At 35.6% G+C, this 16,864-nt stretch overlaps 2 protein-coding genes across 2 annotated transcripts; both read right to left on the bottom strand.

The window, feature by feature from the left end:
* Positions 1 to 1,339: 1,339 nt before the first annotated feature.
* LOC145015096 (putative elongation factor TypA-like SVR3, chloroplastic) lies at positions 1,340 to 5,179 on the bottom strand. The gene is made up of 14 exons (XM_078973547.1): positions 4,781 to 5,179; positions 4,425 to 4,534; positions 4,004 to 4,207; positions 3,730 to 3,906; positions 3,505 to 3,657; positions 3,327 to 3,416; positions 3,062 to 3,196; positions 2,864 to 2,980; positions 2,630 to 2,781; positions 2,467 to 2,551; positions 2,287 to 2,381; positions 2,038 to 2,203; positions 1,768 to 1,963; positions 1,340 to 1,679 (listed from the first exon to the last, which is right to left on the bottom strand). The coding sequence occupies exons 1-14, from the start codon at positions 5,013 to 5,015 to the stop codon at positions 1,546 to 1,548; spliced, it is 2,049 nt and encodes a 682-aa protein (XP_078829673.1). The 5' UTR covers positions 5,016 to 5,179; the 3' UTR covers positions 1,340 to 1,545.
* Positions 5,180 to 7,914: 2,735 nt separating this feature from the next.
* Positions 7,915 to 8,343, bottom strand: LOC145016086 (uncharacterized). Its single transcript, XM_078974508.1, has one exon. The coding sequence runs from the start codon at positions 8,341 to 8,343 to the stop codon at positions 7,915 to 7,917; it is 429 nt and encodes a 142-aa protein (XP_078830634.1).
* Between the last annotated feature and the right edge of the window lie 8,521 nt (positions 8,344 to 16,864).

Genomic DNA, 16,864 nt, shown 5'->3' with positions numbered 1-16,864 from the left:
TCTGATACATTCGAGATCTACCGTATTTTAGTGAAAATCTGGTGGTTTTGGCGGCTGTCTAAAGCAGATCTGAAGAAAAAGTGGTGGCTCGTCGGAGCAGATATGTCATTGAAGGAGGACACGACGATGACTGTGGCGGTTCACTGGCGGAGCTTCAATATTTCATTTGGGGGGAGGGGGGCGAAAACACAATTTATATAAAAATTGGTGAACAGGGGGGGCCGTAGTCAAAATTTTATATTTTTGGACTAAATATGTATAAAGTTAAAGCATAGGGACTATTAATGCCAAAAAAATCAGGGGGGGCCACAACCCCCCTAGCCCTTGAAAAGATCCGCCCATGGGTTCACCACAACAACAACAAAGAGAAGGGTTCCAGATCTGAAACTTCAATGACGTATTTGAGTGTTATCGCCGATGGTCAAAGGCTACGAAGTGGAGGTGTCGTCGTCAGCGGTAACAGTGGTGAGGCAACCGTCGATAATGGTGGATGTGGTGGTGTTCATCGGAGATGGTTGTAGGAGGTGAAAGGATATTTATTTTGTCTCGGAAGAATAGTGAAGAAATGGTATCAGATCTAACATATGTAATATGAGTGGTTCTTAGGTTCTTAACCTTTAGTGGTTCTCATTTGAACTTATATATATATATATATATATATATATATATATATATATATATATATATATATATATATATATATATCCGTACCTAATAAAAGAGTAGCAAATTTACCACATATCAATCAATTAAAGCTTGAAATTAATTATTTGCCACTTGTCAGCTATTGGTTTTTCCTCATTAATTACATTTCCACTAATTCATTCTTCCCTTTTACACGGATGAAACACGTCAGCAAAAAATTGATTTGTAATATCTGTTGCCTAATTTATTACAATAAATATTTAATTTATTTTATAACCGTGGTACCCACAAGTATTAACCTAGTTAGTGAATAAAAAAGCCTCCGCAATAAATTAAGGAAATACATTTAGTAATTCATGGTGAAATCATTGCATGCGGAATAACCAAATTTTGTGAAGTTAGGAATCTCACGAGCAGTATGGAAATATATTTTATGTCAAAAAAATTGTATTGCGGATGCACGGCATATGTTTACGAATTGAATGATCATTTTGTTAAGAGTACTAGGAAACCTTTGGTGACACATACTCGATTATGGTCATTTTAACCAATAGTCATTCTCTGTTTTTTATTTGGTTTGATTTTGAAAGAATACATTATACCCTATTCAAATAGCAATGACAAAGGGTCAAAACCGCATTAGGCAATGTGATATTTACCCACAAATTGTATGTGATTTTGTAGATAACCTATATGAAGTCAAAATCCAAACATATTTCGGCTCTTGCCATCAATTTTTTACCACTACACATTATATTTCTCGGGTTATTTCACAATAGTCATATACTCGTTTTGATATCTAACGAACTAAAAAATTTTCTATATACTATGAGGAAACTTTAGCACAAAAATCCTCGCAATGAAAGTAGATCACCCAAAAGTGCCACCTTCAGATCTTGATCAACGCCCCTTTCTGTTGATCTTTGGATTTTTTGACATCCGGACACTTTTTGGAGTAACTTCAACCAGCTCATCTTCTTGAATGTACTCGATGCAGTCATCAAGACTATAATCCATCGGCGTGTCAAGAACAACTGCATTATAAACAATTAGAGTTTGAGTTGTGGTTGATAACTTTCATCATGGGTTAAATTTGATTCAGAGGTTATTAACGGTTCTTACCTGACACTTCTTTATTGGAACGAACATTAGTAGCAGCTTTCTTTTTGCATACATTGAGGGACAAGTCACCAGGTCGTTGATGAATGCCAACAATTTGGCCTTTGTAAACTTCTGCTCCAGGTTTGACAAACAACTGCCCTCGTTCTTGAGAACTAGCAAGAGCATACGAGGTTGTGGTTCCATCTTCAAATGCAACCTACAAAAATAAATAAATTTCCAATAAAACACTAGTGGCTTCTGTATTTTTTGTATTTTCCCCATTTGACTTACCAGGGATCCAAGATCACGGGTCGACATATCACCGGCCCACGGGCCGTAACTGTCAAATATTGTGTTCAGAATCGCGGTCCCACGGGAAGCTGTTAAAATTGCATTTCTCAACCCAAGAAGCCCACGGGTCGGAATTTTGTATTTCAATAGTGTCGTTCCTTCGGACCTGATTAAAAAAAATGTAAAGTCATTATTATTATTAAAAAATAATATTTGGAAACAATGTAAAACAGAAAACTTTGAGCTTACCCAAGGCCTTGCATATCAACCATTTGCCCTTTCCTTTTTCCAAGAAGTTCAACAACCGAACCCATGTGTACTTCAGGCACTTCTACAGTCGCAATCTGCGTGTAATATTAAAATATTAATAATAATAAAAATTAAAATAAAGTAAGAAGAGAGAGAGAGAGTGTGTGTATATATTATTACCTCGTAAGGTTCGAGCACCTTATCGTCCACTTTTTTGTTTATTACTTTCGGAGGGCCCACCATGAACTCAAAGTTTTCCCTTCGCCTAAAAGAATTATTATTTGTTAATAAAAAAAAATAAAAGATTTTAGAAATGTAGAATTGAAGTAATGACGTGTCTTACATGTTCTCTATGAGTATAGTGAGATGTAAAGTGCCACGTCCACTAACAAGAAAAGTATCTGCAGTTTCACCATCTTCAACTTTCATGGCCAAATTCCTCTCAAGCTCACGATAAAGTCTATCTCTTAAATTTCTACTTGTAACATACTTCCCCTAATTGAAAAGAAAATATATATTTTTCAATTGTTCAAATGATGCGCATATAAATATATATAATTTAATCATTTTCATATACCTCGCGACCAACAAAAGGTGAAGTATTGATAGAGAAAGCCATTTTTACAGTTGGTTCTTCAACCCTAATAGCAGGCAATGGCTTCCCATCGTTTTTATCAGCAATCGTCTCCCCAATCTGATTAAAAAAATATTAATAATTAATCTCTACAATTTTCTACATGAATAGAAAATCTTTCATCTACATATACGCCTTTACCTGAACATCACCAACACCACAAACAGCACAAATATCACCAGCCTCAACACTTTCTGCAGGTGCCCTGTAAAACTTCTCAAATACAAACAGTTCGCTAACTTTTCCAAATCTGCATGAATCTTCGGTTGTGCATATCTGAGATCATGTTTATACAACATAATTATGAAGAACACAAAAACTTTGTTACTAACTTTTTATAAAAAAAAAAAAAAAAAACGAAACCCATTTAGACAATGTGTTGAAGTTGAGTATAAATCAGACTTACCCGAACATCCATGCCTCTAGTCAGAACCCCTGCATGTAATCGTCCAATAGCTATCCTCCCTTTGTGCTCATCATATTCTGTGCTTGTGACCTAAATATAGTTAAACAACATTCATTAGCCATTATAATATAGTGTTATGTATGATAGCATAATGAGAGAAGTAAAAAAAAAAAGTTACAAGCATTTGAAGTGATCCATCTTTCTTGATTTTTGGGCCTGGTATGCATCGAATTATGGTCTCAAAAAGTGGTCCAAGATCATCTGCCAAATTATCAGGAGAAAGTCCAGCCATTCCCTTTATGCCACTCGCATATACAGCTTGAAAATCACACTACACGATAAATGAGATTGTTATATTATAGAATATAGATACAGATATAAACGTATTTATCATGTAACATACTTGTTCATCGGATGCATTTAGTTCAATGAAAAGTTCAAAAGTGGAGTTGATGACAAAATCCGGACGTGCAGATGGTCTATCGATTTTATTGACAACAACAACAACAGCATGACCAAATTCAAGAGCTTTCTTCAAAACAAATCTTGTTTGTGGCATTGGGCCTTCAACAGAATCTACCTGATAAACAAGCATCATGTAATATGGAAAAATGAAAGCAGGATGCAATAATCAACAAATCAATGGAAGTAGTTTGTTATTTCTTGAGAATAATTACCACTAAAATAATTCCTTCCACCATATTGAGGACACGTTCTACTTCACCTCCAAAGTCAGAATGGCCAGGAGTGTCGATAATATTCATTTTTGTATCTTTATAAGTAATTGATGTGTTTTTACTGAGGATTGTAATCCCCCTTTCACGTTCCAAATCATTTGAGTCCATTATTCTTTCTTCTACAACTTGATTATCACGAAATACCTGGAATAAATTAGTATTAGACTATTAGTTCATTACCATGAGAATATCCCCAACAGGTAATAACAACTAAATAAAGCAGTCATTGTTGTTTGTTAGGTTAAGAAGACATACAGTGGAGGTTGGTTAGTTGTGCTATTTATATTTAGTATTTACACAATCATTAAATTATGAACATGTAAAAGTAATAGAAGTGAAAGTGAATGAATATTATGCTTACCTTTGCTTGTTTCAACATAGCATCCACTAGAGTTGTCTTTCCATGATCTACATGAGCAACAATTGCTATATTCCTTATGTCGTTTCTCCTCACTAATGCAACCTTATTCTCTGAATAAATAAAGTACCAAAAAGTTTAAAAACACACAAAACTTGTTCACTTCATGAAAATATGTTGCTATTTATTGCATTTAACCCTTGATCAAATAACAAGATAGCTATGTTTATGATCATAAACAGGAAAATTTGTGTGGACTTCAACCAAATACGAGTTTATGAACATTAAAAACTAAAAAAACTAATGAAATTAAAGGCAACCAAGCACAGAGAAACAAGCGTATACATATGAAATTATACCAGAGGCAGTTTCAGGTGCCTCAGCTTCAGAAACAGAGCATTTGATGAAACTGTGAAGTGGGTTTCTTCTTGAATGCGAAAAAGATGGAGACTTGATGTTGGAGGAAGAATAAGAAGATAAGGTACGACCAACAGGGAGTTGGGTTCTGAGGATCGGTGAAGAAAAGGAGGAGTTCCTGTGATTAGGGTTAACTGTGGGAGTGACATAACTGTGAATTCCGACAGCCATCTCCATTGCTAATTTGCTCGGCCTCAGTCCACAGTCTACGAACAGAGAACGAGGGATAGCAAAATGGGATGGAAGGGATGTAATGTAATTGGAAGTGAATGGTGGTCATCGTGTTTAAAAGGTCTGGGAATTTAACGATTGTAATAGAGAAATTAGAAGAGGTGGGAGATGATTTGGGAAAAATAATATAAATTGTATGGCTCTGAACCTCAGATTATATATTCTCTCCTCGTGTCACATTGCAGAGCCAGTGTTCATATTTTGTCCAGTACCAACATGGGAATTGCCGTATTGGGCATAGTTGCTCAATTGGGCTTTCACAGGTAGAGCCATCGTTTATATTTGGAAAAATGAATTAGGTAGGTAACAATGAATTTTTCATTTGGTTTATATCCAAACAACTTTTTTTTTTTTTTTTTTTTTTTTTTTTTTTTTTTTTTTTTTACATTATTAGCTATCAAACTTTTTGTAACGTTCGGTTCCCGGTATGTATTCTAAATATGAATTTCTCATTTTTGCAAAGGGACTCAACGAGTTGGAGGCCCCAAACTCGTCGAGTAGGAACGTAATTATTGGATGCGGGACTTGAAGTCTACTCGACAAGTTGAGAGCCTTAACTCGACGAGTAGGGTTGCCATAATGAAACCCTAATTTTCAGGATTTGCACCATATTTAAAGAATAATATCACAAAAGTCCCATGTTTTTGCCATTAAACTGGAAAAAGCTCTGAATTTAATTTTTCATTTAATGTGACCACAGTATTTTCTTTGAGTTATTGTTTGAGGGCAAAGAGCCGGTTTCAGCAGATTTACTCCTTAGTCGAACGTTGCAGGTAGTTTTGGGTCGATTTTTCTCTCCAACTTCAAATCAAAAAGATGGTAAGCTCCTCCAACACGCACACACAAGGTTACAAAGAGTGGGCTTTAAGGAATCGTTGGTCTGAAGATTTGAGATGCGATTGTGATGAACATGCGATATTCTCGATCTCCAAAACTGTCGATAATCCATGGAGGAAATTCAGGGGGTGTCCAAACTATCAGGTAATATTAAGTAATTTTTTGTGGTCTTGTTGAAGCATTATGAACAAGTGATTGTTGTGCAGGACTCCAAAAAAAATACGGCTTTTTTTTATGGCTTGATCCACCCCTGCCAAGCACTTACTACAAGGAAACTATGTAGAAATTCCATATGGATTTGGAGGAGGCTAACAACAATAAAGCATTTGCAATGGAGGTTTTGAAGCTTTCGGAGGAGGCCAAGAACAACAAAGAAGTTCAACTGGATATTTTAAACCTGTTAAAGGTGGAGCTACTTATGATGGTCATGCTTTTGATGGTGGTGATAGTGATGGGGTTTATGGTTCACAATGTTATGGTTAAAGCATTGTGAAGTTGTGGGAATTAGTTAGGTTCAGGTGGAATGGTAGTAGTAGTTTAGGTGTAAGGGTATTTTGGTCAAGTTAGGCAGTAAGTAGATGCATGTGTTATGTATGGCAATTTTTTAGTTTTGTAAGAGATGACAATGACAACAACTTATTATGTATTAATGATAACAATGTATTAAGTCCTTTAACACATACATATGTATAAACTTACTTACCAAACTAACCAAAATATGGAAGGTAACAACAATTATAGTGATCAAGGCATATATATATATATATATATATATATATATATATATATATATATATATATATATATATATTGATAACTTAACAATCATACCAAATATTTAACAGCCCAAAAATGGGAATGTACTTTACAATGCTTCCCAAAAACCACTATCATACCATTTAACCTAATTAGAACCAAACTTCCAATTCTACCAAACATTATGGATATGAATTGGAAGCTTGTTACTAAAAGACAAGTGTACCATTTGTAGATGTTTACAAAAAAAAGGCAACCTATTTACTAATGCCCATTCTACCCATTGAACCCTTAAACACAAAAAGTAGATGTTTACAAAAAGGGCAACCTATTTACTAATGCCCATTCTACCCATTGAACCCTTAAACACAACTCCTTACTCTAAAACCCAAGGGGTTTTGGAGGAACCACCACCATCAACATCTTCAACCATTTTCCTGAGCTTCAACTTCCTAATTCTTTCAGATGGTTTTCTCTTTTTCTCCCAATGGAAATTGTAAGCACCATAACTTCTTCTGGAGGGTAGGACTATTGCTCCAACCTCTGTCTCTTCAACTCCTTCTTCCTCAACCACTATGCCTTCAACTTCTTCTTGCTCAACCTGTATGCCTTCAACTTCTTCTTCTTCAACCTCTCTATCTTCAACTCGTTCCTTAGCCTGTTTTTCTTCAATCTATTGTTCCTCAACCTCTCAATAAACCTACAATATGGAAAGGTAGTTAGTAAATCTATAATATGAAAGCCAAAAATAGTGATTACCAGAACATACCTTTTTCATAGCAGCCACTGCATCAGCATATGTATATCCAGACATCAGCAACTCTTGTAAAGTAACTCTTTCACTCACCTTCACCTCATTGTCATCGTGTTCTTGTTCCTGAACATCCTCTATTGCTTGACTCATACCTTGCTTACCATTAGGTGTATGTGTAAAAAGATCAACAAAATCCTCATCACAGGTTAGGGACACATCCTCCTTTGCATTAATCTTATGTTTCTTACCATTAGGTGTTTTCTTTGGTGTTTTGTTCCTTGATCCAGACACTTTAGTTTTCCCTCCTCTCCTTGCCATCATCTTAGTCCTTTTTAGAGGACTAATATTAGGACCACCTACTTGATTACCACATTTTGAAATTGGGGGAAGAGTAACATCACTTCTTGGTACATCAGGCCCACTAACTTGATCACCATATTCTGAAACTGTGGGAGGAGCAGCATCACTTCTTGGTATAGCAGGATCAGCTGGAGGGAATTAATCAAAGACAGGTTGGCCTCCCCCATCTTTCCTAGGTCTTCCAATCTTCCTTTTTGGGACAGGCGGTTTAGGTACCTCATCATTTGTGCATGAGATCTTATTATGCCCAAGTTGTTGGCACTTTCCACACCTCGCAGTCCTAGTAACCTTTAACCTTTGAGAGGGGTATTTGGCATCTTCTGATTCAGATGCATGCTTCACTCTATTTACTTTGGGTCTTGCAGGCATCCTTCTAACTAGGGGTGGTAATGGTTTAATAAACTCAGTCACTGGCCACAAGTTGCTTCCACCAACAGGTTGTATGTTCTGACTGTAGGTTGCAACATATTTGTCCTTGTGGAACCAAGATGAAATGAATTCACTTGGATCTTTGTGGACATAGTTGATTGCAGCTTGACTATGCACACATGGTATGCCCGACAACATCTACAAGTTGCAGGTGCAAGTGTGATTGGCTAAATCAACCTTGTATCCATTGTAGCCATACCTAGTCTCAAACACATCACCACCACTTGGCACCACTATCCACAACCCACACACAAAACAAACAAAGTACACATATAAATACATACTTAATATTTTTGGATACATGCCAATAAAAATTTATATTACCTCATATCTTTCCCAAATTCATTAAGCTTCAATTGTATGTTAGGCCCATAACTACCCCTCCATTTGGTGGCCTCTTGACCTTGATGAAAAAACCTTTTCATAAGGAGAATCCTCATTTCCTCAAGCATTGTGATTATAGGCTTCTTCCTTATTTGTTTGATCATAGCATTGAAGCATTCTGCAACCCCATTCTCTACTGCTTCACTAGCATACCCATGAGAAAATAAGGCTCTGCACCAAGTTTCAGGTTTCCTTGCCATAAGATAATTGTATCATGTTTCTGTTATCTTCTCTATCTTCTCCATTGTAGCAAGAAAGTCCCCTTCCACTGTACTCATAGCAGCTTCCCAGAACAAACTCTTTAGCTCTAATCCCGTGAATTTCTTTCTAAAGTTTGCAAAGATGTGTCTAGCACATTGTCTGTGCTCAACATTAGGGAGTAGGTCTGACACAGCCTGTAAAAGTCCCTATAATTAACAAACAAACACAACACAACACATGTAAATATTAATGACTGTAACATACAAATATATATTGTATACTAGTGTATGTTATGGTACCTTGTGTTGGTATGATATAACTGTTGGTAATATATATTGTAAACTAAATTGTTTCGAAATTTTAAGATAGATTAAAACTAAATTGTTTTCGAAATTTTAAGATAGATTAAAACTAAAAAAGGTTTAATTAGGAGTGTTAAATTCTAAAACCCTAGTATTGTTTTGAAAAGTTCAAATCACACCCTTATGGTTTTATTAATTAATTAAGGTGTATAATTAAAAGAGATTTAATAAATCCATAAAAGTTTTGGTTTGCAATTTAATTGAATTAAAGGTATAATTATTAAATTTGACCACATAGTATTTTAAAAGTATGAAATGCACCCTATATTATATATATAACATTAAAAGTCTAACATTATATATATGTATGAGTAAAAGTCAGTCTTACCGTAAGTAGGCCTCATTCATGAAGCTGGTCTATAAGGGGTGTTTAAGGAAATTGCCTATAAAATGGCGATTGAATGGGTATCCACTCTTACCCACCGCACTTTTGACTAGTGGAGGGTCGTTAGCTGAACGGGTAGGATAGGACGAAACCTTCCATTATAAGTATAATGAAATACAAAGTAACTAAATGTTTTTCTAATTCCCAATCTTAGTTACTTAGGCAAAAGTGAATTGATGCAATTCCATGAAATTACACTTTGTGCCCTTGCGAAGACGTTAATGGAGGGTGTGTGGTTTACCGGCACACTAAATGGTTCTAAGCAAAGGTAGCAAAGGGTGACTTAATGTTTGTCATAGTTCGGTGGAGCGTGTGTGGTTTACCGGCACATCGAATAGGTGACTGTAACATGTGAGGGCACCGTGTAAGTTTGCATGGTTATTCACACCCGCTTTGTGATCCTCGGCATCCCAGTCACAAACAAGAGGGGCATATCGAGATTTAAACATGCCATTGAAAGTTCAATGAATCTCAAAGGATCTAGGAGTTTTCATAGATTTAAAACTTAAATTTCTTTTTCGTTTTTCATGGTGGAAATTAGTGAATCGTCATTCACTTACCTTAAAATATTCTGCAACTAGATTACGGCATCCCTTTTCTAGGTTGTAGAATATTGTGTTGGGTCCTAGCCTTAGTATTTCATTTGAGTGATTTACTAAGGACTCAATCTATCAACTAACTTGAATTCGTTTTTCTCCCGTTTTGTAGATGTCAAAGTTTGACAACTATGGTCTTCCCAAATCCCGTGGAACAAGCATTCCACGTGAAGATGATATTCCAAGATTCGATCAAGGAACAAGAAATCATGCTTCACTTCCTCCTCCTCCTCCAATTATTCTCCCTAACCCACAAATTCAAAGGCTTGAAAAGTTCAAGATCACTCAAGCCCTTTTGGCAAGTGAACATAAAGAAGGAAAGTCAGTGTGTCACACATTGATAGGTTAAGAATGTTGGGATCCGTTGTCTGTGAGGAAATGGCTGTTGATTGGGTTCTTCAGTCACTTCCTAACTCATATAGTGAGTTCGCAAGAGAGTACTATAGGATAAACCACGACGTGACCCTTATAGATCTCACTTATATTCTTATTGCTGCTGAATCAGCAATGGTTTGGCGCAATAGAAAAGCAAAGTTGATTGGTGAATCTGCCTTCAAGACCTCTATGGATATAGACAATGGCAATGAAAGACATGCAATGATCGAAAAGTTTGATCACAAGAGAAAGGCGATGTCTGAAGTAGTTCCATGTGTTGTTCCAAAAGAGTCAATTTGCTTTTATTGCCAAGAGAAGGGGCATTGGAGACGAAGTTACCCTATTTACCTAAGAGATCTAAGAGATGGGAGAGTCAAAAGTATGACCACGCTTCAGGTAAAATCCACTATCTAACTCCGTTAAGTTCCTATTCATTGATTCTTAATACATGATGTGATAAGATTGCATTTGAATGTTTTGAAGGATCAGTGAAAAGAAAGGAAGCTTGATAAGAGAGCAAGATGAATCTAATCACAAGAGATGGATCTTGATCGCATGGACTTGAAGATTGGATTTTGAGCTTAGATAGTTATGATAGAGTTGTTAGAAAATTTCCTTTTACATAGTTTTTCAAATAGATTTTGCATTGTAAGGACAAATGTTTTTCCGCTGCTTTTATAAATAAAATAAATTTTGTTTGACTTATTTATTTATTTGTTTACTTCCTTGCAATGAAATCGTTATGAAAATTGATGTTTGCATATTTCTACAACGAATGGATATGATTCTTAGTTATGTTATTTATGGGAATGTCGAGAATTTACCAAATAGGGAGAGTTTCTCATCGTCCAAAGTTTCAATTGGACTGAAATTTGGAATCACGCAACTTGGTTGCATGATGAATGAGAAATTTCATATTTGGAAATTAGACAAACTCGTTGACAAAGTGTCAAGTGAAGGACTAGGAGATCGAGTACACAAAGTTGTGTGTTGATCAAGTTCACCATAAGAGTAACAAAGATATTCGTCATGATTTACTAAAGGCTTAGTAAATATGATTACACTTACAAGATTAAGTGTAATTCTGAATTGATTAAAGGGTTTAGATCAATAGTAAAATGAATAAGAAGAATCAAGTAGGCAGAAAGATAAAGTTTCTCCATTCTAAGAAGAAGGAAGAGTACCTTTTATGCTTTATGATAGGTCTTAATGATTAAGAACCATATCTCAATTGATCCTCTAAGTGAGTCTTAGTACAATTGTATGTTTAAGAAGAGGAATCAAGGATTGAAGAAATGGTTAAATCAAGAAGTCTATCATACTTCGTTCCAATAACAAGTCTTAAAGTTAAGATTATGATAATGAGTGAAAAGTATTAAAGGTTTATAACATTCATCAAATGTGGAAAGTTGTGATGTCTTGGATAAGACAAAGACCAACTAGGACCAATTTATGAAGTGTTTTGATAAAAGCTACACTAACTCTTGAACATTTGGTTGTCAACAAATGTTTATTGACAAGAGAATCTTATATGTCAAGGAGTCAGTGGGAGTCTTAATGGTCTTGAAAGGTTTCAAGAACAAATCAAATAAACCTTATTGATCATCACTAGCACACGAGTTGAGGTTTACAACCTATCGTGTTGACAATATTTTGATTCTGTGCTGTTCCAATTAAGTTAATTATGCATGTGAGTTCTATGAGTTCTCATTTTGAACGCATAAATGGCAAAGCACCTTAATCGATGAAAGGTACATTGATAGGAAAGGGTGAGCTGCTTAACTACTTGGAAGACATGGTGGGCAGTTGTGCTACCATAAGGCAAGAAATCAAGATTAAGAAAGTTCGGTCCATATGAGTTTGAATTTGTCGTAAACTTTGGTTTTAACAAATTCACATGGATAGGAACACATACACCGTTTAAATCTAAGTGTCATAAGATTTCCTCCTTCATGAAAATGATTGTGAGGAAATGCTTTCACTAAGAAAGATTTTAAGAAGATAGTGATTGTAAAATTGCATTCTCGAATTCAATTATGGTTACGGTATCCCTTTCCATAATTTGAATTGTGAGGTTTGGCAATTAGTCTTAAGTGTTTAGAAACACATATGAACTATCGAAGGCAAAGGTGTATAAGTTCAAGAAGCCTTGATAAAATATTATCAAAGCACTAAGTATTAGAAACATGGACTTAAGAAATTCAATAGGTATTGTTTTTCTGGAAGTTAAGATGTTTATGAATACATGTCGAAGCTAGTGGGAGCATAAATGTTATGTTTTATAATAATCATCATGATAGTGGGAGCATAAAAGTTATGATTGTATGATTATTATGGAAAGTATTGCAAGTTGGTAATATTAATTATATAAAAACAAGAGTTATACTTTGCAAAGTCGTAAGGGTTGTAAAGTTGTTTTGCTATAATTAAGGGAGAGAATATTATGCTTCATTTCAAATCTAAAGGATTAGGTTGTGGAATGTTAATAAATTTAGTCAAAGGTACATTGTGTGTTCTTAAAATTTCGATTATGATTACGGCATTCCTCTTCACAATTCGAATTTTGAGAACATAGCAAATAAAACATTGTGCATCATGTCCCATACGCTTCGGGTATAGGATCGATTGCAAATGCTTTAATGTTTGACCATTCTAAAATTTTCCAAATGTCTAGCGCATTTAGAGGGAAAAGGGACTAGAATTGGTTTTGACTAAAATAATTAAACAACTATCAAAGGACAATCCAAAGTTCGACGAGGATTGGGCGCTTGTGAGTAGTTGGAAGCATGGTATTGGATGGACCATATTGACATTATTATGAATAGATAAGATTCTATTAAGAATAAGTTGTCATATGGAAAATATGGAAGCGTGTCCATATTGGGAATTGAATATTAAAAATCTATGTCTAGATTAGAAACTTTTATGCAAAAGGATGTTCAAAGGAATGTACTTTGAGAGAGAGACATCATATCTAAGGAATTGTCTTGTAACAATCTCCGATAGAGGACTTTGTAATATCATTGGTAATAGTCTTTGTGACTTTGGTGCAGTGACATTACGAAAGGATCATTGCATAAAGTGTTAGAATCTAGCATATTCTATAAGTAGCAAGAATTTGATATTCTTACACTTATGAAAAAGGATTTGGAGTTGTAAAATGAGAATGATTGGAAATGTGTTCAATTTGTCTATTTCACAAAGTAAGAACCATAGGTAAACATTGTGTGCATGCTAGGAGCATGGGACAAGTGTAATAATTCAAGTAAGAAGTTGATTACCCGAAACGACAAATAATGAGTAATCAATATGGTGATAAATAAAAGGAGTTTTATTTATACTCAAAGGTTTGAGGCCATATGGGATTAGTATTATTCTTGTGTTTCACCTTGCATGTTTTGACTTCCAGAATAATTGAGTTTATTAAGAATAATCGAATTATTCAAACGGGCCACAGTCGTTCATATGTTGGAAGTAGATATGAATGAAGACTGTCGTGAATTGGTGTGTGGATTATCTAAAAGAGTATTAGACATAAGCAAATGTTTGCTGCAACGTTCATGAGTGCTTATGAATATGAATTTGAGCATTGGATTAAACCCACGCTCACTTGGATCACTCCATGAATTGTATCACGAGTGATTAGTGAGACGATAACATCTTATATTCTTGAAACCGAGATGTGTGAGTTGTATCTTGCAAATCGGTTGCACATTGATAATATGTAAACGCACTAGTAACTTGGTGTTATAAAACATATTGTTGTGTGTGATTTGGTTAGTGAGTGCAAGCAAGCATTGTATCAAAGTTTATCCGTTCCTTTTATTCAAGTAGGATAAAAGCGATATCTTTTGGGCCCCTCGATGGTTTAATGATGACAAACGTAAATGCTCGGCCGGGCTAGGGCTAATTTGATTTGTTCAATTAGTATGTCGTCATAAATCGGAAATCGAGAAGTAGTACAAAGAGAATGATTTGAAATCATATCTCATACGATATCTAGAATGGAGGAATATATGATCCCTTATCTAAGGACACGTGTATCTGATAGGATCAGAGTTGACAGCGGCTTTGGAAAGCTACGATTGCAGATCAGGATCTGAAGTCATACGTATAATAGTTATTAGACTTATCCAAGTGGGAGACTGTTGGATTAGTGTCTAAGTCCATAACTATTTTGGTACGTACTTGACCCGATGGTGCATGGTCCTTTTGGGTTGCCTTCACCAACGCAACTTGATTGGAGAAATAAATAAAAAGAGAGAGGTTATTATGATTTATTAATATGTTATAAGAATAATATATTAAAGGAGAAATCATATTTTCTTAATTAATATTGGTCAATAATTAATTAGGAATTAATTTTGTGATCAATTGTAATTAATTAAACTAGAGGGGCTGAATTGTAATTATATGATAGTTACAAAATATGGTAATGGTTATCCTAAATATGGGTTGAACGAATTCAAGGAGATAAGGATCCTTGAAATCGTTCAAAGGATAAAGGATAAGGGTTGTCAAGGCTTATCTTATGGTTGCTTTGTGGATAAGCAACTAGATAAGGATAATGACTGAAACCCTATCTCTACACCTATATAAAGACCCTAAGGCCTTAGAATTCGTGCACTTGTTCCCAAGGAGTCCTAAGTACAAATTCTAACCTCTCTCCTCTCTCTTTCTACCTTCTCCATTTTCTCTTGGTGTTTGTAAGCCATTAAAGGAGTGACACTTGTGACTCTAAGCATTCCAAAGTCATTACAAGGAGATTTGGGATTGTTATTACTACATAACAATCAAGGTAATATCTTAAACCTATTTATATGTTAATATTGATTTCCATATGCTAGAATTAGGGTTTATAGTCTTGGATTCAAAGCATGTACAATAGAGAAACCTAGATCCAAGCATTAGGGTTTGTATGAGCACATAGGATGTCTTATGACCAAAACCCATCAATAACAACCAATTCATTGCCAGCACCAAGATTCAAATCAGCAACCAAATTATCAATGAACCAGGTCCAGTTGTCCTTATTCTCAACATTCACAACTGCCCATGCTATTGGGTAGACATGGTTGTCTGCATCCCTCCCAATAGCAGTTAAAATCTCCCCCTTAACCTACCCCTTCAAGAAACTACCATCTAGTCCTATTACCCTTCTACGTCCTCTGCTCCATCCATCTCTGAAAGCCTTGAAGCCAACATAAAACCTTTTGAAATAGTTAAACCCCAAATTACTTTCTACCCCCACCAAGCAAGTTGTACCCGGATTAATCAACCTAATTGCAGCTGCATAGTCCCAAATCTTGGCATAGTGATCTTCTAACTTCCCTTCCAATCATCCCCATTGCATTAGCCCTTGCTCTTTGGCATTGTCCAAGAGATACACTCACTGAAAACCTTTGTAGCACATCTGCTTGCATATCTAGCAATGTCATCTTGGGCTTCATGATTACATCTTTCAGGTAGTGTTTGGCTAACAAACTGCTAGTAACTAAGGAACCAAAATGATAATTCCTAGCACACAGATGCATTTCAATACAAAATTTTATCTGGAATGTTCTTCCATTGTACTTCCATCCAACTGCAACCCTAAATGGACACTGTATTTTGTTATTATCATTGCTATCCCTGGTTCCACTACCACACTTAGCTATAACCCTCACTCTATCACTTTTTTCAAAATAAAGCTGGTACCCTCCATGGACTGCATAGTTAGTTAAAGCAAACCTGAGTTGAGCAGGGGATTCATAACAGTCTCCTAATCGGGGCCTCATCTCTTTCCAGTCAACATTGGGATCATCCACCCTATACTCCACACCAACATCTTCATTGTCCTCATCTAAGTGGGCATGCTCTTTTTTTTGACATGAGGAATATCTCCATCATCTACCATTCCATCAATACTCCTCTTTAATACGTTTTCATCACACAATAAGTTAAGAAAGTGATCATCACATAGTCTTGAGGGGGCTTTGAAAGTTTCTTCAGAAAAATCCAAGAAGCTAAAGTCAAATGTATCTTCATCGGAGTCAAAGTCTGGAAGATATGTCTTCTCAGGGAGCTTAGTCCCTTTAGGCTTCTCAGTTCCAGAAGTAGAAGCCATCTGTTTCATAAAAAAAAACACAACTTGTTAGCTCAAACTTGTAACTCCATAGACGAAGATAACCACCCTCATAATCATCAATTTCTTGTTTCCATACACGTACCTTTCTACTCCAACCTTACTTCACCAACGATTTCGAAGCTTTAAGTTGCCAAATTGGGGACTATGAAATTCTTCTCAGCGTCAAAACCTTCTTGAATGGAGGGGTAGTGTTTGTGTCTATTCAGGTATACTACCTCATCTCGAAGTT

This window comes from Lactuca saligna, chromosome 9 (genome assembly GCF_052625555.1).
Source record: "Lactuca saligna cultivar CGN05327 chromosome 9, ASM5262555v1, whole genome shotgun sequence".
Classification (NCBI taxonomy): domain Eukaryota; kingdom Viridiplantae; phylum Streptophyta; class Magnoliopsida; order Asterales; family Asteraceae; genus Lactuca; species Lactuca saligna.
This window is presented reverse-complemented; position numbering and strand designations above follow the sequence as displayed.

Bases quoted from the DNA above. Each gene is read 5' to 3' on its own strand.
- LOC145015096 (XM_078973547.1), bottom strand. From the start codon at position 5,015: ATGGAGATGGCTGTCGGAATTCACAGTTATGTCACTCCCACAGTTAAC. The intron at 2,782-2,863 runs GTATATGAAAAT...CTTTTCAATTAG, and splicing joins CACCTTTTGTTGGTCGCGAG to GGGAAGTATGTTACAAGTAG. The intron at 1,964-2,037 runs GTAAGTCAAATG...TTATTTTTGTAG, and splicing joins CCCGTGATCTTGGATCCCTG to GTTGCATTTGAAGATGGAAC.
- LOC145016086 (XM_078974508.1), bottom strand. From the start codon at position 8,343: ATGTTGTCGGGCATACCATGTGTGCATAGTCAAGCTGCAATCAACTAT.